The 27,491-nt window shown below is 37.7% G+C and overlaps 1 protein-coding gene across 2 annotated transcripts in view; it reads right to left on the bottom strand.

Annotated features, from left to right (window-relative positions):
• Window positions 1–931: 931 nt before the first annotated feature.
• Window positions 932–27,491, bottom strand: part of LOC582022 (serine/threonine-protein kinase N2) — a 65,716-nt gene continuing 39,156 nt past the window's right edge. Inside the window, exons 5-20 of one of the 2 annotated variants that reach the window (XM_030997861.1) lie at window positions 25,470–25,607; window positions 24,476–24,695; window positions 18,347–18,456; window positions 15,353–15,496; window positions 14,617–14,692; window positions 13,891–14,138; window positions 12,984–13,147; window positions 12,046–12,201; window positions 10,890–10,978; window positions 10,550–10,637; window positions 10,183–10,245; window positions 9,525–9,744; window positions 8,362–8,469; window positions 7,723–7,803; window positions 7,133–7,192; window positions 932–6,349 (exon numbers count right to left, since the gene is read on the bottom strand). In XM_030997861.1, the coding sequence (XP_030853721.1) occupies window positions 6,206–6,349; window positions 7,133–7,192; window positions 7,723–7,803; window positions 8,362–8,469; window positions 9,525–9,744; window positions 10,183–10,245; window positions 10,550–10,637; window positions 10,890–10,978; window positions 12,046–12,201; window positions 12,984–13,147; window positions 13,891–14,138; window positions 14,617–14,692; window positions 15,353–15,496; window positions 18,347–18,456; window positions 24,476–24,695; window positions 25,470–25,607 (2,109 nt within the window). In that variant the 3' untranslated portion in view covers window positions 932–6,205. Of the gene's footprint in view, window positions 6,350–7,132; window positions 7,193–7,722; window positions 7,804–8,361; window positions 8,470–9,524; window positions 9,745–10,182; window positions 10,246–10,549; window positions 10,638–10,801; window positions 10,979–12,045; window positions 12,202–12,983; window positions 13,148–13,890; window positions 14,139–14,616; window positions 14,693–15,352; window positions 15,497–18,346; window positions 18,457–24,475; window positions 24,696–25,469; window positions 25,608–27,491 lie in introns of both variants that reach the window. The other variant, XM_030997862.1, reaches the window with a different exon arrangement.

The raw sequence follows: 27,491 nt of genomic DNA, 5'->3' as shown, positions 1-27,491 counted from the left end.
GGGGTGTTGGATTTGTTAATATTTAGTCTGTTAAGAGCCATAATGAAAGTCACTCCACCCATCTAACAACATCCTGCCACTTAAAGAGAAGGTTGAGTTCTGGGAAGAGGTGACAAATAATTTGTGAGCGTTATCACTGCATTATGCAAGTGTGGAAGAACATCAGATAAAAAATGTTCCCTGAAAAGTATGGCTCTTCAAATGCCTTAATATTCTAAATATGGCATGTACAGTGCAACATCATATAAATCGGGACAGATTTTTATGCCACATGTTCGTGTAGTCCCATACATCTTTTTGTGTACAGTGCTTGTAACTTTATCAAGACTGGGCCAAATTTCTTATCGTTTTGATGATTCCAGAACCTTGCAGTACACACCAATACTTTTATGCTAGATGATCAACCTCTTCTGATCGATTCCACACCGTTTCTTTCACTATGCTATCGCATGACCAGAACTCAACTTTATCTTTAATAATGTTTTAATGTGCATTTATCTGCTTTTTGATATTGTCTTTCTTTATGAAAAATTATGCACAATGACTTTCAACCATTGAATAAAGCATATACTGGTATGACTTAATTTATTATTATTTTTTGATTTTTTTTGTTTACTCACTACTTTTGTATGCAAGAGGGCCCTCACTATGAACATGACTGACAAAGCAAGCGGACAAAATATACAGTTCCTCAGGTAGACAAAAGAACATCTCTTCACTGCTATTATGTAAAAATGTGTAGAACAGGTGTCACATGCATATTCACCTTTTTACATAATGGCAGTGAAGGGATGTTCCTTTGTCTACCTGAGGAACTGTATATTCTGTCCGCTTTCTTTGTCTGTCATTTTCATAGTACCTGCACTCAACATATTTCATTGAACCAATAATCCATTGAATACAGAAACATAAATCACAAAAAATCAACTTGTTTCTTGTTATATCAAAATATTTTATTATACAATGACATGTTATCCAACATACAAACACATTCAAATGTGGCTCATACAGACAAGGAAAAAAAATGACAAAAAAGGGGAGAAAATAAATGACATCTACTCTTATCAGTCAAATCATTGACTACCGACTACCTAGTGGCTTGACTTGCAATTAAGCATTGTTCTCATTGCCAAAGAATTTTGCTCTTTTAATGGAATGAATGAGGCACTAAGAGCAATGTATTATTTTGATTACTAGAGCATGTTTATTAGACACAACTCACTAAGCAGTGAGAACACTTTTTATAGAAGCTACTGGTTCTAATTTGTGATGTCTATCAATGTTTATTGGTTTTGGAAATGCACACACATTTCATATTTGATGATTTATATTAGTACGAATAGGTGTTATGCAGTTCAGAAATCAGTGCATTGTTACACCAGGGAGCATGTCCCTGGTTACACGAAACAATTGTAAGTACAGGTTCATCAACATCACACATGCTTCAATGTGATGTTGGTGAACTGGTTTTGTGAAACGCTACCCTGGCTATTGCTCATTTCAGCTGATGTTCATCTATTGATAAATAGGTTTTTAAATTTTAAATTCAACTTTACAAAAATTACAGAGCTCCTTTTAAGCTTCATAGAATGGTTCAGTAAGCTTATACCTAGGATTCCCTTCAAAAAGATGATTTCAATTAGAAAATTTCTCATTTCACCTCAATATATGTATGGTATATCTTGCATGAGCTAGAGTATACCATTATGATTCACGCATTGCTGAATAAATATCTGTCATGACAATAATCAGAAGCGAATAAAAAAAGGCTTGCTTAAACTGGCCATATTTACAGCCTGCTTGTGTATATTGTTACGAAACCCTGAATATCTGAATAAATAGAAGCTCAAATAGAATGACAGCCAACATGAACCCCCTCTCTTGAGCCTCTCACATTTCCTCTTCCTTCCCCCTCCTCTAAAAAAGAGAAGCATTTATTCTACCAATATACCTATGATATAGAACTTTTTGATAGGTACAGAGGGGACTATTAAACGTAAAACCTGAAGAAATGCATAGTTGGGGGACATGTACACCTTCACATGTAAATTCATCAATAATGAATTTTACACACATGAGATAGAAAAACAAACAAAAACATCTCTGACCGGTAATCTTGAAATGCAACAACACATGATTCACTGGATAATTTTGAGTAAGGTGTTTGTTTCTGACCTTGGTGTTAAAACAAACACTTAAGTATCGACAGAGAGTAGAGACTTGACCATTGCTATTTAAATTCAGCACTTTACACCAACAATATTTGGTGTTGAATATGACTACATGAGAGTTCAACTAGGACACTAGGACCACTCTTGAAAACATAATCATAACAACACACTTCTATAAACACCAACTAGGTGTTTGGTGTAAACTTTGCTTATCTATTGTTCAGGGTTTACTCATTTAAGTTTTCTGACAACACATCTATTAAAGAACAAGCTTTCCGACTGTGCCTTACATTACAAAAAAGTGAATGGTATCGATTCCGATTTCCAGAGTCGTATCATAATTTGACACAAGCATCTCTTACACTTTACAACAAAGAGATATGGTGTCCGTTTTATCATTCAGTGTTTCAATCCACTAAATACACAGAATTGGAAACCACTCCATTCAGGGAAGACATGGGACTAAACAGCAATACAGTTTCACTTCTACGAGAAAACAGTTTTTAAACTCCTAATAAGTTTTTCTTCTTGGTCGTTTTTTCTCCCAATAAAAAAATTGCATCACAAAAGTGAGATATGAGAGCCAGAAAAATATACAAAATATTTACAAATTCATGTGTTCCAAACATAGTTAGAAATAACTACATTGAAATAAACATTTTATAATGCATTTAAACCTACAAAGACTATATTCAAAATAGCCAATTTTCAGACAAAGCAATAAATTTGAATACAATATCTTAATAAATAGCTGATCCACACAAAATAGTGAATATGATATAAAATGCCTTTATAGAGTCCTGTACTGGAATTTAAAAAAAATGAGAAAAAAACTTTGATAGAAATAAAGTGTACTGTACAAAAAGGATACCATAAGTCATACAATTATCAATTTCACATATCAAACAATTGTGATTTTAAATTCCTACTCTCTAAAATAGAAAATGTTTCATTTTCAAGTGTCATCGGCCAATTTCTATTGATGCAACTTGTGAATGGCATCAGGAAATTTAGAAACTAATAAACACTTTCATAACAAAAATGAACACAAAGTGCTCAACAAATACAAACCAGGCAGGCATGAGTATGTTCGTAAAGGTAATACACAAGAGTTTAATAGTCAAGGTCATAAATTTGGTCAAACATGTTTTCTTCGTGAATCTATATAATCAATGACCACATAAATGTAATTTCCCTTCATTTAGCTTCAAAAGCTATTCATGTATGAGGGAAACCATGTATTTCAAAATTAAGTGAAAAAATGAAGATAAATCTTTTTATCTTTTTGACTTCTAGCAACAATGTGTATTACCTTTAAGACACAGAGACAGTGCCTCCGAATAAAAATCATTTTTAGAACAACTCATTTTGAAATTAAAGGCACAGGTTATGAGCGTTATTCCCAACACACACTAGGAGAACACACCAAGGTACTATCAGATGCATACATACTTGTTTATCCAAATAATATGCACCTCTTTTGTGCCTGTCTCGTTAAATTGGCAACAACATCACCACAAATGTGTGAGAGTATATTTCATAATCAAAATCCTACAAAATACAAATTTGGCCAAAGTTGTGAGATATCCCCAGAGATTTCTCAGAGAGACCAAAGGTCCAACTGAAATAAGAAAAACAAGAAGCGGAAATGAATACAATTTTTTGCAGTTCTTGGCACAATGACAAGTCCTACCAATCCCTACAATATCAAGTGATAAAGTACTGTCAAATGTGGATGGAAACATTAATAAGTCCTTTTTATTCATAACATTAAATACACCAATCAAATATCTCGTTCAAAACCAACAAAACTTGATCGATACCAATTTGTAACAAAAAATGGTAGCCTTTGATAAGAAAACTGCTGCCTTATTCCATTGAATATCCAAACCAATACCTAACAGTGCAGGGCACATACATTTTTCTGTTTTTACATCTTTTATCAAGTTGACACCTACATTTAACATAGGAAGTAAATTTGGGGGCTGTTCTCATGAACAAACTTTTTAGGGGCTTCAGAACACACCCTCAATCGAAAAATGTGTTTTTCATCAGGCCCAAAAAGCAATCATTTTATAAATGATTCATATTAAAACTGCTTGTACAGACTCTAATGAAGGAAGCAAATCGTTTTTTTTTTAGGTGATCACTCTGAATAAAAGGTTCCTCACACGGCTCTTTTGTCCTCTAGCATTCCACAAAACATATATGAAAACATGTTTGTATGGTCCTGTTTCATCATATATATATATTATCCCACTGAGGTAACATCTCAAAAGCTCTTGTTATGCAACAATTTCTGATGCACATCAATCGATGTGTCACTCATCATCAATGCGGTATACCTAATAAGGTGATATCGGAACAAAGATGAAATAGCTCATGAAGGTTGGGGCATATTCTAATAGATTTTGGGTGTCACTGCAGTAGCTTGAACTACCCCTACTTATTCACCAAATTCCTAACATGATGACCATGCAATATGAAAAACTATGTGCAACAATCAGCAGTGGGAATTAGCCTAATACCACAGGCACACCGCTGAAACCAACACCTGACAAACAACAGCCCAAATAAAATTAAATCACTCCTAATGGCCAAGATCCTTGAATCACTGAAGAGGTTCATCTGATTGGAGATGTATTTTGAAAGTTAGTTCTTTCTTCGCAATCAGTAGGAAAAATACTTGTTTCTGTAAGCTTTTGCTTGCCGTGCTACAATTCCTTCAGAGCTACGAATCTTACAGAATGGCGAGCAATAGCCTATTGAAACAAGTAATTTTCTACCGTTTCTAAAAAAAAAAGAGAATTTTCAAGACCACGATCCTCTTGGTTATTAGTCAGTCTGGCGCCGTGACTGGAGTATAACATTATCTATGCGTGGCAAGGTGTAGCGATATGATGGGTATGCTTATCGATACATGGAAGCTTATGCGATGATCTAAGAACCAAATCTGACATCTTATCAACAATTGTATCACCTCAAAATATATATATATCCTTCCTTAAACACATTCCAATATATATATATATATATATTTTATATCAAATTCATATATCTTGATCCAAGCACCGTATTGACGCATCGTAGCCGTAGCACCACAGGTTACAACCGTCAAGGATAGCCAGTCATCGGACGAAAGGTGATTCGTTGAATTGTACATGGGTGATATACTCCTCTCTACAAAGTCACTTGTGTCTATTTGTAGAAAAATGTGACGAGAGATTTGAGAGTAAAACTAAAGACATTGACCACATATCTATGATTCTCTATCTATGTGACAAGTTACAAGTGATCATGACCCATGAGCTTGGAACAGGATTCAAGAAACTTGGTATTGTAAAACTTAAAGTCATGGTTGAAAGCTTTGCTATGCCAAACTTAGGCTTAACACCCTGCTGTTGCTTTGACATCGATTGATCTTTCCTGATTGATTCCTTGGAAGTCCTCTGATAAGGGCTATCAGGTCACACATACATTGTAGGTCCATGTTGTCATCTTGGTATCACTGCTTTACATAGTATGCTTTTAAGCAAAAGATGACTGGGGTCCTCTTGATATTCCACAGGCACTCTGCCTATGCCGACCCACAAATACAAAAGGTTGCTGCTGTGTGAGCAACATACATGTATATGTAGACATCATTAGGTGAAGTCATTTCTTGGTCCTCAGGCAGTGCAGATCCTATGAGTATCTGAACACCTTTCTTCCGAAGTAGCCTTCAAAACTTAACTAATTTCTCTCACTCGCCACTTCTAAACCCTTCCTGAGGTCTGACTGAAGAAGCTCCAGGCCGTCCATCGCAGCGGTTCCATAAAATTACTTTGGTGTCATCACATACAATGGAGGACTGATTCGAGTAGGGTATCCCAAAACCAAAAGCAACATTCTCTCTCTTTGTAGTCCCATTCAATTACTTTCATGTGACTTCAACTGAGTCATCCATATGAGGTATCCACAAAGCACAAGCAACATTCCCTGTCTATAAGTCCCACAGTGACTTTGGTGTCACTACAGAAGTGTTACCCTACTAGCTAGCACCAGTCTGCAATGTAATTGAAATCCTTGAAATGCTCCTGCTCCTCATCGGTTAACTCTCGTGGATCCTTGGCCGGCGTTAGGACTGGATGCTCTGCCGTGAATTCTTCATCGAAGTTGCTCACGTCTTCAGAATTTGCCTGCGAGAAGATAAAATGTTAGGTACGTGAACTGGGGTGAAGGCTCTCTTCTGTTCAACAAGAGTGGCACATGATTGTATTCATGAGCGACAGGTATACTGCAAGGGTTAAGTGCAGCATAATTCAAGTGTGTTCTAGTTAAGCGTAACAATAGGTATGACATAATTTCAATATTTGATGCAATATCCTAAATCATATTTTTTATCTCCACATGGTGCATAGAGGCTATAGATTTTGTATCAATTCTTCCAATCAATTTCCTCTAAAAGTCTTTATATACAATTTCAATGAATTTAATATCAATTTTGCATTGCATTCAACAGTCATCTAGTAAAGAATATATTTCATCTTGTATGATCAAATTTCACTTGGCAGATTATACATGCAGATTCACACCGCACGAATGTGCACCTCTACTATTTATCCATTACACCACATCAACTTTCGTGAAGAAAACTACGCAATTATATTGGGTGTCTGTTTTCATTCATACTAAAAGTTGAGCAAAGTTCACATAAATGCTTAATTTTACAGTTTCTTACAACAGGCCTTAAATTAATCCAAGGCCATAGCCGTGGATGCCTGGCCTCAATGCCCCTCTCATTGGCCTTGGAGATTTTGTGTGCCCTTTCCAATTCTTCCTATTTGGGCTGTAATATAGGAATGTGCCCTACATAAAAGAGGCCTTGCCCTAAAAATGTTGAAATTTAAGGCCTGTTACAAGCTATATACATTGATTAAAAAAATATACATCTACATAAAGTAACTATTATGGGCACTTACTATTTTAGGTACAAATGCAGGAGTCACCCTCCTCATGAGAAGGTCGTCCCAATTGATATTCTGTGGTAGAGAGAGAGAAAAGATATATCAGCATTATAGCATTCAATGCGCAATTCAATCTATACATTCATATCTTATTTGAGAAAATAAAACTATCTTTAAAAAACTTCAATAAGCTCTTTTGAAGACCAAAACAAGTGATCCAAATTATCTTTAAAGTGCCGTCGACAAGAAAAAAGCATATACCAAACTGTACCAAACAAAAGTTACTTCTAGAAAAAGATATTGCAAGTTTAAATACACTCTCATAAAATTTTAAGGCGATATAGGAGTAGACTAGTTGGTGCATCCATACAGACATGCATGTACGGAACCGAAGTCCAAATTGGGTTCTTTGGTCAGGATTTTTCTGTCATCCCTTACTTTCTTCATACTCTGTAACTATTAGTACATACAACGGAATGCAATTTTTTTTCTTCTTGTTTTTTACTCTTTTTTTTGGGGGGGGGGGATGATTTTATACATATAAGCTGTACAAAAATGGTTTATTTAGATGATTGGTAGCCTTTAATGAAGTACATGTAACTTACCCTGAAGAAACCTTGCATCTTGATATCTTCTGCATCTCTTTGACTTGAACCCAGCCTCCTCATTGGGTTTCTCCTCAGTAACTACACAAACAAACAAAATAATAAGATAATTGTATGAAATTTGTTCATCATATCGAGGGGTCAGTGACACAAAGACATAACTCCATTTTTGCCATTTTGAGAAAAAGTAGTTTATGTGTCACTAAGCACTTGGGCCTTAAGGAGTTAAGTCTATGTTTTACTAGCCATTGACTTCAATTCTGTCATTCTTCTGGATATCACTCATCTAAGCAAACATAATCTTTTAAAGATTGTGTACTGCCATCTATGATAAAGAAGGTATGACTCAATAAAGTGAAACCATCTTTAAAGAAAATTTGTGCCAGTATTTGCTACGTGGAATTGGCCGCATGACTAAAAGACACTGATTCATGCCATTCATACCCTTGTGAAGAGGGAAGGATCAGGGAAAACATATTTAAACAATTTCAGGGGCTACTTTTCAAGTTTGCTTTCATTTGTTTTGCAAATTTTTTTGGGCTCTTTTATGAGTTTTGGGGGCTCTTTTGGGCTTTTCGGGGACTCCTTTGCCCCGAGCCCCCGTGTATTTTTTCCCCTGGGAAGGATTACATAATTTACCCTTCTCATGATGGCTACAGCTTCTGTAGAGAGGAACCTTGGATAGCGCACCTCATCGTTGACGATGCTGTCAAATACCTCTTCTTCATCATCACCAGGGAACGGAGACTAGAGATAGAAAAGGTGGAAAGAAATCATGCAATAAGAATCACCACACATCCATTCTCTTAAAGCCCCACTGTACTACTTATAGCTACTTGCGCCCTCTATATAGCAAACAATGCCTAATCGATGACCATTGGTCCCCCATGATACTCTTTTTCTTATGTTAATTGAGAGCTGATTGGATGAGATAACCACCAGTCCAGTGACCTTGCAGGGTGGTCTAATCCCTCCTGTAAACTAGTACAGATGGGCTTTAAAACATGTTTATCTCACTCTGCTTATTTTGTCTCCTCAATTCATTCAAGTATCATATATTTTGTAAAGGGGTTAATTTTGTTCCACTAAGAAGGAAAATGTTAAAACTGTAAAGTCCAAGAAAGAAGTCGAACATGTGGATACTAAACGTGCCCGGTGATATGACCAGTGACATACTAGTAACACCTGTAACAAATTTATGGATCTACATAATGAGTGATATAATAATACATAAGATTTATAAGGCGCCAAATCCACTTGACATTCAAATGCTCAAGGCGCAGCTTGTGCAAAAGATGAAATACATGTACGTACAAGCAAGATATATATATACTTTTGCTAGCTCAGGCAGATCTTGAGCAAGCTTTGGGTTGTCAATATAAACCATGGTGGCGGAGGTTTGAAATTTGAATTAATAAAATGAATCAAACACAAGAGGTGTAAAATCATCTATTTATGACTTGTGATTGTAGTGTTTCATTCACAAAGATCCTAACTTAACTCTTTGTTGGACTTAAAAACTATGGAGAGCAATTTGTATTCTTAAAATAAAATATATTAAAATATATAAAGTATTTTAGACTTTTTATAAATTCCTCATCAAGAACATGAAATCTCCTTGATAATAGAAAATATGGATGATTTGAATCAACATTTTGTGCCTTTTAAAATAACTTTTACAAAATATTTTCAAAGATGCTAACAGCTTTTCATAATTTTTAAATCCAACTTCGAGATAACTTCAACTTAGAATCTTTGTGAAACACCCCCCAGGAGCCACAGCAGGTCCATCCCAAACTCACCTCTCCCACCAGCATCTCAAAGATGAGTACACCCAGCCCCCACCAGTCCACCGCCCTGGTGTAGTAGGGTTCCGTCAGCACCTCTGGGGCTAGGAACTCCGGTGTTCCGCAGAAGGTACTGGTCCTGTCCCCGTACCCCATGCCTTCCTTGCACAGACCAAAGTCAGCAATCTTCAGGAAGCCGTCTTGGTCCAGGAGTAGGTTGTCCAGCTTCAGATCCCTGTAGGAAATAAAAATGAGTTTATTCATCTAGGATTCCAGTTGGTATTACTTAAAGCCCCACTGCACTACTTATAGCAACTGGCACCCTCTATATAGCAAACAATGCCTAATCGGTGCCTGTTGGTCCCCATGATCCTCTTTTTCTTATGTTAATTGAGAGCTGATTTGATGAGATAAACACCTTTCAGTGATCTTGCAGGGAGGTCTAATCCCCCTAGCCTAACTAGTACAGACGAGCTTTAAAATGGTATTGGACATTATGGAGCTCTCGAACATTACACCTCGTCCTCATAGATCAGCTAAAATCTTTGAACTCTCTTAGTGCATACTTGTAGACCAATGACTTGTTAATCCTAACAAACAAATCTGATCATATAAATACTACTGCCAAGAAATGATGATAAGTACTCTACAGGTAAATCAAATCCATTCTCACCTGTACACAATCTTGTTTTCATGGAGATACTGAAGACCCAATACCACACACGCTGAGTAGAATCTGTAGGAAAAAGATATATTAAAGTCGTGAAAGCTCACAGTGAAGATACTTATTCTCATTCCCCTCTTTCCCTATCTCTCATATGAGTCTTTGACAGACATACATGTATTTACACAGAGCAAGGATCTTGGAAGACATCAAAATGCATGGGCATCATGATATGACTTCCCATTGAATATTTTATTACAGAGCACACATAATGTGGGTCTGTCTTGTAATCTCTACATCCCTCTCCCTCTCCCTCTCCCCTCTCTTCATCTGTATCTCTCACCGTATCAATAAGTACCCTGACAAAAAGACTTACACAGTACGAGGCTCAGTGAAGACATCATTGTGTATGTGCATCATAAGATCACCTCCCATCGCGTACTCCATCACAAAGCACACGTGATGTCAGTCTGTTTTGCAGCCTGTACCTCCCCCTCACCCTCTCTCACCCTCTCTTTCTCTCTCTCTCTCTCTCTCTCTCACTCTCTCTCTCTCTCTCTCTTGCTCTCTCTCCCTCCATCTCTCCCTCCCTCTCCATATCAATAGATACCCTGACAAAAAGACTTACACAGTACGAGGCTCAGTGAAGACATCATTGTGTATGTGCATCATCAGATCACCTCCCATGGCGTACTCCATCACGAAGCACACATGATGTTCAGTCTGGAAACAGGCAAACAGGTTCACCAGGAAGGGATGTCGGATAGAGTTAGCAGCTTCAAAGATCCTCTTCTCACACATGAGGCTACAAACCCAAGAAAACAATATTGGATTATTAAAGGTAAAGACCAGTTTTGGAAACACCCCCCCCCCCTCAAAAAATGAAATAGAAGCTTTTATTACCAATCATGTGAAAGAATATGTGATGATACAAATTTTGCCGAGAAACCGCCTACTAATTGATACATTTGGTAAATTATTATATCTATCCGGACCGGATAGATATCGCGCACGTGTCGCGTAGTCCCATATACATTTTTTGGTGTACCATTTTGATGACTCCAGAACCTTGCAGTACACACCAATACTTATATGCTAGATGATCAACCTTGTCTCATCGATTCCACGTTTCTTTCACAAAGCAATCGCATGACCAGAACTGGTCTTTATCTTTAACTCCCAAAAAAATATATCAAGCAATACGATTATTTTCCTAGATCTATTACAGGCATCTGTAGCTGTATTGGTTACAGGGAAATCCTGTCAACATGAAATCACTTAAAACAAAATATCATATGACAAACAAAGATATTGTTCTACCCTGACTTATCATATTGCATTGTTATTCAAACCACATGTAGATTAAGCTCTATTAGCATTGCCTGGGAGTTTGGATGCACAAAATTTGCCTTACATGATAAAAAAACAAAAGTAGCAGAAGAAAAAAAAATGACAATTAAAAATAGTGGCATATAATCTAAAGTGGCATATAATCTAAAGTGCCCTAGAAATGTACTATCTCTTCCCATCATTAAAATCCTTGATACAAATGAAACAGTTTAAAATGAGACTATTTTACACATATCGATGTGGCATGGTACAGTTAATCACTCTCTCTCAAGTGTCCTTGAAAAGTATTCCTCTCTTCCTGACATTAAATCTTTGATCCAAATGATCACCTTCATTGGCACTCATATCAATGACAAATAAATGTCTACAAATGCAACAATATCCATCAGCGTAGGAATGATAGAAATCACCACTGGTCTTGTGAACCAATTTACGCATGAAGGCTTACATCTAAATACTTGAGATACATGGATTTGCGAAACCTGTGATAAAGTATACAAGCTTAGACAAAAAGTGGCCTACCTTTCTACTTCTTCTCGTGCAACCACATCGCGCTTCTTCAAGGCCTTGATGGCAAAGAATTCCCCCGTTGTCTTGTACTCCGTCAGCAGCACTTTACCAAAGTGACCACGCCCTAACACACTTATTAACCGGAAGTTTTCCAACGTCATCAGGGTTCTGAAAATAAAGGATGACAGGTAGAGGAAATGATAGTGTTATTTGCTATTGTAGAAATTTGTGAGTGGGGAACATTGATAAGATTAAAGAAAAAATTCTTTTTTACTGAGAATCCAGATAGAAACAACAAGATAGTCATGAAAACAGACAGAAATTTAAACACAGAGAGGTAAGAGAGCACACATACCTGCCAACATTTGAAAATGAGAATTAAGAATTTGTAGCACGGTATGTCTTCGAAAATAAGAAATCTGTACCCTTAACAGGCGTTCGCACATGCAGCGGCAGTTTAACTGGCAATACGCGGTAAATCTGTGCAAAAAAGCGAATACAAATTCGCTGATCAATCATGCATCGCAGCATATGATAAAACAAGCTTAATTTGGCCTAAGCAACACCAACAAAAAAAAAATGAAATTTTGAAAATCTGGGATATCCCGCATTTTCGGGTCCTAAAAATCCAGAAAAACAGGATATTCCGGATTATTCGGGAGGGTTGGCAGGTATGAGCACATAGGAGATACAGAGAGAGAGAGAGAAAAAATGAAAGAGAGATAATATTTAGTGAAACATGTATAGAAAGACCCACAAGGGAAACATGAAAAGTGGTCTTCATGTACAGGTTCCTGTAAGACAGGTTTCAATGAAGAACCCGCTAGAATTCTAGCCTTTTAATCACATGCATGTAATTTACATATTATTTTTTTTTTTTTTTTTTTTTGTCTCGGTAATTTACACTAACATGGCCCGAAACAAGATGGAAGAGACAAGTCTTTACTTACCCGTCATCCATGGCCGAGATTTCTTGTGCTCCATGTTGTCCCTGGGTCTGGCTCAGGGGTGACGGAGGGGGTGAGGATCTTGCTGCTGGTGGGGTCAGGGGTGAACTGACCTTGGGTGAGCTTGAGGAACTATTGTTGAGGAAGTCAAATGATGAAAGGGCATCCTATGTATATAGAGGAGGGGGGGGGGGGGAGAGCAAGGAAAATCCATAAATATTTTGCAAAGCTGATAATATGACATACTTCAGGTTAATTTTTAAAGCTATACCATATCCTGTGTTTTTCTCTGCCTCACACACAACCCCTCCTGACACTATTAATTTCATAAACACAACGCCACTAGGCTATCGTCGATCCAACAGAGAAAAAATACCAACAGAGGACCAGTAACTATGCCCTCTCACATTACCTGGCGAAAATCATCAAACGACGATGGAAAACGCCATTAATTTCAACAACAACAACTTCTCCTTTACACTATCTCTTCCTCACAACCTTTCTGTCCCTGTTCTCTCTCTTTCACTCAGTCTATCATTCACTGTCACAACTTCCCTTTCTCTCCCTGCCTCTGCATATCTCTGTCTCTGTCCCTCCCTCTCGTCTGCTCATATTTCTAGTCAATGGGATTTAATTTTTTTTTTTTCTTTATCCTAATTCGTTCTCCTTTTCTCCTTACTGGTATCTTTTTATCTCTCTATTTCTTCAAGGTACTTACTTTTATGTAAGGATCATCTTTTCTTAAATCCTCAGTTCTTGCCTTCTTCCACTACTTATTTTATCCGCCTCCCAGTCTCAAAATTTCTATATTATCTTTTCTTTCTCACTTCTCTATCTGTATCTCTCTCTCTCTCTTCCTTTCTAAAGTTTAGCAAATCTTTGCAGTTCAACTCATAGATGAATTTTTTACCTGTACTTCTACTCCGCCCATCTTGTCCTTTGACGGTGACCCTGCACCGCCCTCTTGCGAGTTACTTCCTACTGATTCAGACGAGTCCGCCTCCCCGAAGCTCAACCTTTGGATAGGGGGACGGGGCCTGATGGCTGTCGGGGGCGACGTCCCCGAAGGAGTGAGGGAGGATGGGATGGACCGTTTCATCAAGCGCCCCCATGTAGCTACATTGATGTTCATCTGACCTGCCCTTAGGAAGTTCTTTCCTAAGATTTCAAAGATGATGATCAAAACAGATAAAGGATGCTTCTTTTGAATGATTGATCAAAAGCTCTTCCTTTGTAGTTTCTTCTTCATTTTTTCCCCCTTGAAGAATCATCAAAACAATCACATCAAATTTTCTGGGAAAATCTTATAAATGAAACCCCCTTTTCGAAAAAAAGGGATTCCATCATTTCATAAATTCAAAACTCATCGAAATATGGATATGCCTTTCTTCTAATTTGAGAAGAATTTTGTATTGAGATCAAGTGTTTTCTTTTATGAAGGGGCTTGAGCATGAATTCCTCAATTTATCATAAAATATCTAGCTACATGTAGATTTTGGCATCCCATTTCTATTTTGTGATCAATGTATGCACATTTCAGCTTATTATACAATGTTGAGTGTAATTGAAGAAAGTAACTTCCTGATATACACTGTATAATTATGTGAGATATTTTTCCATAAAATCCCTATTTTACCTTTATGTTTGGGGAAGATCTTCCTTTGCCTCCTCAGTTTAGTTCTTCTCTCTATCACAGGTGTGGTGAATGTGATCTAAACAAAGACAAAGAATATTAGACAGTCACTAGATAAAAGACATAGTGAAATGGGGACCTGGTAGAATGACGAAAGCATTTGTGTTAGTAATTACCATTGGCCCTCACAGTGACCATATGGTAGGAATATTCCCCAGGGAGTGGAGATGGTGCACATTGTGCGTGAAAGTATCATAAAAGTATCAGATGACTAGGGTGATGATATCAGTAGAGTGCTAAGAGATGGTATTTCATACTAAGCGCTTCATAAATCCTTATGATTATTATCACAAATGTGCAACTTTGTGTATTCAATATAAATATACCCTTATATGCTTTGTTTTGATCAAGTCCTAGGTACATCTCATAAACAGCATGACAGTTCCACCCAACAATCTTGACAAGATATTATCTGATAAGAGCCATAAGGACATTAACTCTGTGAGGTATCACCCATAAGGCTCTCACTTGTACAGTCAAACCTGTCTATAGTGAACATCCAAGGGAAACACAAAAACTGGTCTTTCTAGACAGGTGGTCTTTGTGGACAGGTTCCTTTAGTACATGTTTCAATGAGAAACCATTTTCAGGGGAAACAAAAAATGTGCTTGTTGTAGACAAGTGGTCACTAAAGCAGGTATGACAGTACTAAACGATATCTTTTATGGGGTGGACTTACTTCTGTGAATAATAATCCTTCAGGTTCTAGGTTAAGACACATGCCATGCCTTTGGTTGTCAAGGAAGTCTTCCAGCCTGAGGAACTTGACAGCACACAGTGATCTCTGGTCTTTCCATCTTACGTTGATCTCTAATTCACGGGCCTGATGAGAAAACAAATAGAGAGAAGAGAGATATTAAAGGGAAACTTGACAGCACACAGTGATCTCTGGTCTTTCCATCTTACATTGATCTCTAATTCACGGGCCTGCAAGCGAGGGAGAGACAAAAATAATATATAACAAACATTTAGGTTAACTGAATCAATTGATTGCAAAGTAATATGGATATGATTAGAAAACAAAGTAGGAAGAGGAAAAGAAAAAGAAAATTAAATAGAGAGAAGAGTGATATTAAAAGGACAGTTTACAGCACAGAGATATATGTTTTTGGACCTTATATTGATCTTTAATTCACAAGCCTCGAAGGAAGGAAGAAAATCATAAGATTGTTAGAGAGAAGGAGAAGGTGAACCATAGATAAAGTGAATTAAATAATATGGATATGTCAAGAAAACAAGGCAGGAAGGATAAAAAGATATTGTTAATAAGATGGAGAGAAGAGATATATTCAAAGGAAACTTGATAGCATAGATTGAGCACGAGTCTTTCCATTGTACAGTGATTTATTATTTGTGGGGCACTGGGGCTACAATGTAGGTATAATATACCATAATGATGTTAGAAAAGAAAAGAGCAATGGATATATTGAATGAAAGGATGAAACATTAAAACTGATAGGGAAAAAGTGATAGGATCTCAGAAAGAAAAGATACAGACAAGAGATGCATGTAATACAGAGAAATTAATAGCACAGGGTAGCATGAAATATTTCTATCTTACCTTAACATTTTATCAGATAGTTTACAGAACAAGATATTCTACATACTGCAGCAGGAAATCAATTTTGTAAAAGTAGTTAAATATGAAAATAGGAAGTATATTTCACAAATTCTTGCCAATCCTCTGCAAATTATATTTCAAGTGAATTTCCTTTGTGATTTTTTAAATTAAAAAAAAACATGAGGGAACTTAAATTTGTGGGCTATGATGCCTGTCATCATTGAACTTTAAAGATAAGATAAACTCAAGCATGACAATAATGCTTGCACACAGCTTGATGCATACCCTAACTGAACACAAGCATGTACCTACCATGCAGCTTCTCATACTCAACAAATCGTAAGAAAACATGATGACGTAAAACACCACTGGCATCTTCTTTTTTATAATCCTGTATTTCTGTCTTCATGAAAAATGTCAAGGTCTGTCTTAAGCATGGAAGGACGCATCTAAAAATCTCACTAAATGCTCACCAACAACTCATTTTTCAAAACATGATGAAAATATATTCTATTTGTAAATGATCCAAATAAAAATTTTAGAAAAAAAATTCACTACAACAAAATGGATTATTTTGTTTTCGCAAGGTATCATCTCTTGTAATAAGATTCTTTAAGTAAACCAAAAACTGGAAGATAATTCTCTTGAACATGATGTTATGAGCTAAGTATCTTCAAGTAAATTGAAAGCGGGAAGATAGTTCTCCAGAACATGATGTTATGTGAAATGAAAAATCTCCCAGAAAAATCAAATACTGGAACTTAAGACAATTTTCTGAGCAGGCATTATGCTCCTAAATCTTCCAGAAAATGAAAAGCTGAACATTGTGGTAAGTGGAAACAAATCTTCATGATACATAGAATACAAGGCTTCATACGTCAATTCCAGATATATCATATTTCTAATTCAGTAATCCCCTCTACAAGGGGAAGGACAGCGAGTTCTGCCTTTCATGTTTATATGGAGCTATATTTATAGACAAAACTCGCTTAGTTTTCCTTCTGTGACGGCAGCGAGCTGGAAAATGAGCAGAGGCTTTAGGAGCTAGAGGCCTAAATAAAGAGACTGAAAGCGTGGTCGTTGAAGAGAGTTATTTATCCATCTGCGACCTTCAGAGGAGATGAGAGGGAAAGAAATTTGCTGAATGTCATCCCTTTTTTTTACGTCTACCGGTATATAAGTAGGTCATATCACTCTTTGTAGGCTGAGGTTACTGAGGTACAGTGTAAATTCATCCAATAGAAATTGGAAGAATAAGTGTGCTCAAAAGATTGATATCATAATTGCTTTGAGTTATTCTGTTTTATTTCAACCATGTTTACTATACTCGTAATTAAAGTATCACATTATATATTAGGTCATATCATTTGAACTCTTTGTATGGTGAGATAAATTTATCCGCAATAAAATTGGAAGAATAAGTGTGCTAAAAAAATTGATATCATAATTGCTTCAAGTTATTCCATTTTACTTCAACCATGTCATTATATTCTTAATTAAAGTATCGCTCTCAGCCTATTTCTGTCTGCTTCCTCTTCTCCAGGCCCCTCTCAACTCCTGTATATCTTGTCTTTTTAATGTTTACATTTAATTTTTTTCTTTTCTTTTTGTGTTTGTGTAAGAGGGAAGTGTTTGGACTTGTACCACACGGTCATCTCAATTTCAATATTTTTCTATTTCTTCCTTCCTCACGTTATTTCTCTCTCTCTTGTTTTCTCATTATTCATCTCTCTTTCTTCACCCACCACCCCATCTCTCTCTCCCTTTCTCCCTCCCCTGTCTCCCTCTCCCTCTCTCTCTCTCTCTCTCTCTCTCTCTCTCTCTCTCTCTCTTCCTCCCTCTCTCCCCCTCTCTCTCCCTCTCTCCCTCTCTCCCTGACTCCCTCTCTCCATGTATAAACTCTTTACTTCTTATTCTCTCTCCATAATGTCTCCAGCTTTCTCTATATATCATCCTGTCTCTGTATGTGTATTGAAACTTCCAATTAGATACTTTCGTAGTCAAACAGGAAATGAATTTGTACCAACATGAACAATAGGAAGATTTCCTACATTATCATGATCGTATCCACAAATATTCTACCAATCAACTCATACACCTCCGATGACTTACTTTATCTAGATTGAAGAGAAACTTCTGATCCCAGCATTGGTTGCTAATAGGCTTGAATGGTGTTTGGCCAACTAGTACACTATCTAACTTCATGATGGCACTGATTTCATCTGCAAAGTAAAAGAAGAAAAAAATGGGCTCTTGGGAATGAAAATAATCATATCTGGATTCATTTCCCTCTCCCTTTTTGCCTATGTGATGTTGTATTATAGTCCTTATACCCATTTGTTGCAAAAAGAAAGTCCATCTCATAGTCCGGGCAAAGAAAATATCTAAATAAAAATGTTGCAGCACTGGAGTATTAAACAGGAACACATCCTGTCCTAATACTGTTAAGAACAGTAAAGATATTTTCTTTATTCTAAGAAAGCAATTATTAAAAGTATAAGAGGACAACAAGAGACAAGATGTGAAACTTTAGTGTCTCTATATTTCTGTACTATATAAATATGCATACATCAAATGAAATTATACAACAGAAAAAAAAGGGGGAAGTTTTAAAACCTCCAATTTTACGAGGGCCAACATAAAAATAACCTTTTTATTTCACCAACAGTCCAGTAAAAAAAGATCTAAACAAATACATGCCTACTATTAAAAGAACAAGAGCAAGGTTTGAACTTATTATGCTGTCTTCATCAGCTCGAGTTTTCTAAATAACTCGCCATTTTTTAGACTCTGGATATTATCCTGAAGCTCGAAATTGCGTCTTCACCAGACCGACACGCTCATCACAAACTAGCTAGGACTAGGATGGGCGCAAATTAGCCTGCTATTTCCTAAATAGCGGGATATTTTGGAACCATAATAGAATATTTTGGAAACAAGACCAAGATTTCTCAAAATATTTTCCCAACCAAATATCCCGCTAATTACAACTGTGGGCTAATGAAGACACAAATTAACAGGTTAATTTATGACCGGTAAAGTTGAAATAGCGGGCTATTTCGCAAACTCAAGCTGATGAGGACAAGCCTATATTGTGCTACATGTATCTCTACCTTCTGATAATGCGTGTTAAATCAACATTCATCACTAAACAATGGTCACTTTGTTCTGTAAACATGACAAGAAGCCCAGTGAAGTAGCCAGGATACACACCTTAGATAAAATTTACTATCAAACAAAGTCTGTACAAGCCTTGCATAGAACAGCAAATACAACATGGCAATTCAAACTGCCTTTGTTTGTTGTACACCCACTAAAGGTACATGGCTAGCTATTATAAGAAAGATCAAGTTTCAGACAGGAAAACTGCTCTTCAGTTAATGTGAAAGCCACTAGAACAATTGCAATTGTACTAATTTAATTGCTTTGCTAATAGCAAAGCAAAGATTATCATGAAGAAGAAGAAGAAGGATTCCTTTTCATATTTTTCACCAAGGCCTCAAATTACAGTTTGGTTACAAAGTTCACTTTTGGTCATAAACACAATTACTCCTTTTGTGTAATCCTCTTAAGGTATTTTCCTGTTACAATGGAGGGTATTAGACTTTTGAAAGTGCTCTTGTGTGTAACACTTGTTACAGCTGTGTTGAGAACTCACAGTGGTTCTGACCTGTCTTTTGTTGTAAGGAAATGGTGGTTGAATCCACACATTCCTGTTAAAAGCAGTTTGAAGTTCTGTAGTAGACCAATATTGTATTATAGTAATTCTACAGCAAGTTTCCAATTGAGTACCTTACTCTCTGGTGATATTGAGCCTAACCCAGGCCCACAGATCCTCGATGGTCTTAACTTAGATCATGATCATGTTCATACATCTCAATATACTGATTATGCACCGTCAAGTCGTATTTGCTATGATTTAAATGCTCTCTATCAGTTGAACAGACAGCCTTACCAGCTGCTATCTCAGCCTGTGTGGACCAGGGTTTGTGAGCTTGGTATCGGTCGCCGACGTCAAACTCACCGCGGACGTAAGCCCCGTAAGCGTAGGGTCCCAAGGTCACAATACTCTGCACCTATTTCTGTGCCATCCACTGGTCTCCAACTTGGCCTATGGAATGCACGATCCTTGACCAATAAAACACATGCAGTTACTGATTTAGTTGTAGACAATAACCTTGATGTATTAGTCATAACTGAGTCATGGCTATCTGGGGATAATAACAGGGACGGTCACACTTTGGCCGATATGAAGTTATGCTTGCCTAATTATGATTTTACTCACCGACCCCGTAAGTCTTCTAGGGGTGGTGGCATTTTTGTACTTTATAGATCCACAGCTCGTTGTACTGTAAATTCCAATGATGATTTTTCTTCCTTTGAATTACTTGATTTAATAATCAACCTTACCCCATCCTCTGCTGCTAGATTGTACTGTATTTATCGTCCTCCCTCCACAAGTAACAATGTCTCTAACAGCACCTTTCGGGAGGAATTTTTAACTCTTCTTGAAGGTGCTGCTGTAACCGATCACTTCCCTCTACTCTTAGGTGATTTTAACGTACATGTTGACGATCCCAATGATAATTTTGCAAAATCCTTCATGGGCGGAGTTGATTCTCTTGGGTTTAAGCAGCATGTCCATGAACCTACGCATCGAGCAGGCCATACCCTTGACCTATTATTCACCAGAGATTCAGACGACATCGACCATGTGAAGCTGTTGTCTTCACTCCCTTCCGATCATTGTGCACTAGTTGCTACAGTTAGCCTCACCAGGCCCCAGAACCCGAAGAAGGAAGTGAGCTTCAGAAAATTTCGAAGCATCAATATGGACTCTCTACGCAACGACATTAAACTGATCTTCCATCCACTTTCTGAACCTGTATGTCCCTCTAGATCTGCAGATCAATACAACTCCTTTTTGGGTACTTTGATTGATAGGCATGCTCCTCTTCAAGTCAAAACCGTCACAATTAGACCTAAAGCGCCTTGGTTTACCGAAGACGTGCGGGAGGCAAAGAGACGAAGGCGCCGGGCGGAACGCTGTATGATCAAGTCAGGGCTTTGTGTTGACAGGGAACTGTATCGTCAAGAATGCGATTCTTACTACGAATGCATCTACAATGCTAGGTCAACGTATCTCAAGAATCTTATTGCAGATGCTGACACCAAACAACTGTTCAGTATTGTAAAGTCACTCTCATCACCAAATCAATCTTCAATTATTCCGGATCACTCATCTGACAGTGAACTTGCCAACAGGTTTGCTAGGTTCTTCAGCGAGAAGGTATCCAATTTGGTATCTTCCTTCACTGACTCAGTTCCGGTGCCAGCAGTCACATATTGCGCTCCGTCGTCTGATCATGAACTTTCCCAGTTCTGTCTTGTATCTGATTCGGAAGTCAGGAAGCTCATTAAATCACTACCATCTAAACACTGTAAATTGGATCCAATTCCCACGTGGCTCTTGAAGGACACCCTTGACGAACTCCTCCCTGTTATCACCAAGATGTTTAATCTCTCCTTGTCTTCTGGTCATGTCCCGGAATCATTTAAAACATCCCTACTCCTTCCTCTTCTCAAGAAGCCGAACCTTGATCCAAATGGACTGAACAACTACAGGCCCATTGCAAATCTACCTTTCCTAGATAAGGTCTTGGAGAGGATTGTGGCTGCTCAGCTGAAGGCCCACCTCGAGAGATTTGGCATGCTTCCTGTTCATCAATCTGCCTACAGGAACCACCATTCAACAGAAACTGCTACGGTTAAAGTCCTGAACGATCTTCTCCTGGCCATAGACAAGGGTAATGAAGCCGTGCTCATCCTCCTGGATTATACGGCTGCATTTGACACCATCGACCATACCCTGTTACTTCATCGCCTGGAAAATGACTTTTTCATCACCGGAACTGTGCTTGATTGGATACGCTCATATCTCCACAATCGCAGTCAACGTGTGATCATCAACGACACGCCTTCTGCAACATTTCCACTGATCTGCGGCGTTCCTCAAGGTTCCGTAATCGGCCCACTTCTCTTCGTTCTCTACACCAGCCCACTGTCTAAGGTCATTAACTCTCACCAGGGGATTCAACATGCGATGTACGCTGACGACACTCAGATTTATATAACTCTTAAGCCTAACGGGAAGGATGATGCGACTCGGAAACTCAGCAGTTGCCTTGAAGACATTAGGTTCTGGTCTTCTAACAATAGACTTTGCCTTAATGAACGAAAATCTGAAATGATCCACATTACTTCCAAATTCAGAAACACCGATTCCTTCCCCGACTTGGTTACCAGAGATGGCTCACTGAAGGGTAGTGAATACGTTCGAGACCTGGGTGTTTTAATCGACAAAAATCTTACTTTTCAACAGCACATTAAAAACGTATGTAAATCGGCATCTTTTGGAATCTTCAAAATTGGGAAAATTAGGAAACTACTTGACCGGCCCACAACTGCAAAATTAACCCATGCATTTGTATCCTCCCACCTTGATTATTGTAATTCAATTTTTTCTGGTCTTCCGCAATCGTCCCTACTTCCACTTCAAAGAATTCAGAATACTGCTGCAAGGCTTGTTACTCTCTCGAGAAAGTTTGAGCACATAACCCCAATATTGCGTTCTCTTCATTGGCTTCCCATACACCATCGTATCACATTCAAAGTTCTTCTTCTTACATACAAAATTCTCCATGGCCAAGCCCCTAAATATCTTTCAGATTTGATTTCCTTACGTTCTTCTAGTTCTTTAAGACCTCTTCGATCATCATCAACCTTGCAGTTAACCCTCGGACCTCGTACCGCTACAAAATATGGCGACCGAGCTTTCTCTGTAAATGCCCCTATCCTTTGGAACAAATTACCAGCGCACTTTCATAATATTCATTCTCTCGACCAATTCAAGTCCTTGCTGAAAACGCACCTTTTTAATTCATAAATAATATTCTGCAGTTGTGAGTCGGTCAAAGGAGGTGCACACCGTCTTATTTTTTGTTTGTTCGATCCTATGTTTGATCCTATGTTTGACCTCTTGTATGTATGTTTGTTTGATCTCACTCTTATCTTATTTTTTTATTATTATATATGCATGATTTATTGAATAAAGAACAGATGTTTAAGTTGTGTGTTTATTATAAGTTTTGGTAAATAATTGTTAAGTCAGAATATGGTGCGCTTAGAGACACCAGTATTAAGCGCCTTATAAATATTGTTTATTATTATTATTAATTACCAAGTACCAGTACTACTGGTTTGAAAAAAAGTAGTTTAGGCTTCTACCAACCATAAATAGGCATATTTGTAGGGTTGTTAGAACTTTAGAAGTCTAAAAATATAAGTAATGATTACCCGACCAATCGACCATTGAAAGTTTTCTCCATCATACTGCTTTTAATGCTGAAATACAATATACTTGATATTTGTCAGATGAGTGACTACCTTTGTTTAAAAGAGATGGATGTACAATGACTGTTTCTACCAAAAGGTAATTTCCCGGTATTCAAAAGTTACTTTTTTTCAGAATAACATCTCTTTTCAGTATACAGTGTATCAACCCATTTCCCTACGATTCTTTAATCTTACTTATCATCGGTATACTATATACTTTCATGCTACAAAAGACTGTTCCTCTTCTGTGGAGGGAAATTCCCTATATTTCCAATGGCAAAACCATTGATTCATAACAGAACAAAACACTGATAAATATTTTGGCTACCTCATCACAGTCACAAAAGCAATTAAAAGGTAAAGATCAGTTCTGGTCATGCGATTGAATTGTGGAATCGATCAGAAAAGGTTGATCATCTAGCATAAGAGTATTTGTGTGTATTGCAAAGTTCTGGAATCATCAGAATGATGAGAAATTTGGCCAAGTCTTGGTAAAGTTACAAGCACTGTACACAGAAATATGTATATGGGACTACGTGACACGTGCTTGACACATGCGCGATATCTATCCGATCCAGAAAGATATAATAATTTACCAAATATATCAATTAGTAGGCGGTTTCCTGGCAAAGTTTACATCATCACGTATTAGTTAAAACACATTCTTTCACATGATTGGTAATAAGAGCTTCCATTTCATTTTTTGAGAGGGGGGCGTTTCCAAAACTAGTGTTTACCCTTTAAAACTAAATCACTTGACCATTTCTCTTTTGAGCTGTTTCTTGGGTCAGTTCACATATGGCTACACAAACACTGTTACCCTTTTAATAATACACTAAGACTTACTTGATATTTCTTCTTTTGTGCTTGAGGATCGTGAACTGCTCCTGCCATGGAAGGATGCCTTCCCCCTGAGGATGCCCCCTTTGCTCTCGCTGGGACTGTTCAACGAGGTGATGCTGTTCCTGGCCCTGTAAGGGATCATCTCCTGCAGGTCCTGGCACCCCATAATCCTCACCTCTAGGACGCCGGTCAGGGCAGCAGGTTTAGGGAGGGGGTTGTCAGACTGGATTAAGAAGAAAGATGAAGGGTTTACAGTTGGAGCTTGGTTAAAGCCCATCTGTACTAGTTTACTAGTTTACCCTGCAAGGTCACTGACAGGTGGTTATCTCATCAAATCAGCTCTCACTTAACATCAGCGAAAGAGGATCATGGGGGACCAATGGTCACCGATTAGGCATTGTTTGATATATAGAGGGCGCAAGTAGCTATAAGTAGTGCAGTGGGCCTTTAAAACCTCAGACAGAGAAAAGTTAAAATGTGTATCTGGACCCGAAGAAAATTATCTCCAAGTACACTGATTACCCCCTTGTTATTATATTTCGCCCTACAAGAAGTAATTGTCCTAGGGGATAATTGCCAGGGGGCAAGGTAGTCCAGAAGTAGTTCCCCTAAAATGGTAACGATTACATACCCAAGCACAGAACTGGACTGGATAAAGTCTCAAAACATTGCACAAGATTAAACTTCCGCTATCCAACCAATCCACATAGTCAGACATCAGGACCGCGCATTCACCAGGGTGAAAACGTGAGGAACTGTTCACAGAGGAACATACATTGTACATGAACTTTCATTTTGCCTGACTTGGGTTCTTCTGTGATTTGTCATACTCAGACTGACCTTGAGATAGCTTCTGAACTGACCAACTGTTCAGACCTACCTGCACACCTATTAGCCAACCAGTCAACATACAATGTGGTAAGAATTTTGGACCATCTCTGTATCGCACACACAATCCCTATGGCAATATGGTTAGGGGTTGTTCAATCAAACATACCTTTATTTTGCCCGACTTGAGTTCTTCCTTGATTTGATTGAATCTGGTCTGATCTGGAGGTAGCTCCTGTATTCTCTTCTCAAGCCCTTCTCTAAGGATATCTAACTTGTGACTGGCTTCCACCAAACCTTTTTGTGCCTGCAGGAAACAGAGAGAAAAACAGACTTTGTTATATTAACCCATAGACTATTGAAATCTCAGATTCACATTGGCTTAATAGTTAATACCCAGACTACCTGATTCCCATAGGCAAAGTTTTAAAATATTCAGCATCTCAAATTCAAGATCATCTATGCTTACAAAGGGAAAGTCATCTTAATCAATATAAGCCTGATCTCTGCTTCCAAAAGACCATTTTCGTAATGCAACCAAATTTCATGCATACATGTACATGTACATCTCTGTTTAAGTGACTCAAATTCAATACAAACTATTTCATTCACCTGTTAAGAATGATTGCATTTTAACAGTCAGAATGCTATTAAACTGCATTTATATGTATATTATGTGTTGTTAGGTAGGGCAAGTCCATAATGTTTATCATACCTAATCACCTAGCAACAAATACTGTATCATGCGATTCACATTCTGACTATTGAGATACAATTATTTGTAACAGGTGAAATGAAATAATTTGTATCGAGACGAATGCAATAAATTTGGTTACATTGGATGTGCAGGTGTACCACTACCGGTACACACAACTTCCTCCCGACTCTGTGGGTTTTTAATGTTCATGTACATTTTGTAGGTTGTGAGTCTCATACACTCTGCACCTCCCAGTAACATCCAGCACATCGCCCGTTCGGAGCCAGAAGGATATATACACATATGTAACACACAGTTATTGCCCTTCTGGCTTTATTTCAAATTATCATTACCACCATCATTGTTATGATTATACCACAGCTATGTTAGTGTCTGTAAACAAAACATTTAATTATCAGCCTAACAACGGGTTAGTTGATTGTGAAGTTGTTAAAAATACTTGCACGCTAATTTATCTTGATAAACTGCCCCCCCCCCACCCCCTTTTGCCCCTTGTGTATACATTGTATCAAGTAGCGTGTGGTGATGATATGATTGCCTGTTTGCTGATATGGCTCCAGCCAGACAAGATTTGCATTTTAATAGAAGTAGATCTGGAAGATGATTCCTTGTAAAATGTAAAGAATGAATTTATGCGAGATACATGTAATACATGAGATCACATCATCCTAACTTAGACTGATTAAGGGGGGTACTGTAGGTGGGGAGGAGTCTTCTTTGAAAATTACAATCCCTAGGGAGCATAACGTACAGTGTCAATGATGTAATTATTCATTTCAGAAGGGGAGGCATAGCCAAATTTGTTTCCCCCTACATGTACACATGTATGTGGATCCACTTATTGGCACTGATACCACAGAACATAACTGTAAATGTATCACAGTCATATGACACTCCCTATTGACAGAATACATGTTCCCTCTCAGTGAACATTCCAACTGCTCTGACCTTACATGACCTTTGAACTCTTGATACACCAAGAGTGCACTTTTCCCTCATGCCCATACATCACTCTCTATAGAATGGCGGCTCATGCTGATAATGTTACATGTTATAAATCAACAACATTTGATGTGTTTATCAGACTGAAAAGCTGACTGCGGTGAGAGGTGTTGAAAAGCAGAGAGGATATTGGATAAACTGTATCTGCTTGCATTCACTTTAAAGGTATAGACTAGTTTTGGAAACATCCCTCTCTCAAAAAATGAAATGGAAGCTCTTATTACCAATCATGTGAAAGAATATACGTGATGATACAAATTTTGCCAGGAAACCGTCTACTAATTGATACATTTGGTAAATTATTATATCTATCTGGACCGGAAAGATATCGTGCACGTGTCGCGTAGTCTTTCTGTGTACATTGCTTGTAACTTAACCAAGACTGGGCCAAATTTCTTATCATTTTGATGATTCCAGAACCTTGCAGTACATACCAATACTTACACTGTATATGTTTATGATCAACCTTTT

The sequence above is a fragment of the Strongylocentrotus purpuratus genome, unplaced genomic scaffold (genome assembly GCF_000002235.5).
Source record: "Strongylocentrotus purpuratus isolate Spur 01 unplaced genomic scaffold, Spur_5.0 spur5_scaffold_4, whole genome shotgun sequence".
NCBI lineage: Eukaryota > Metazoa > Echinodermata > Echinoidea > Camarodonta > Strongylocentrotidae > Strongylocentrotus > Strongylocentrotus purpuratus.
This window is presented reverse-complemented; position numbering and strand designations above follow the sequence as displayed.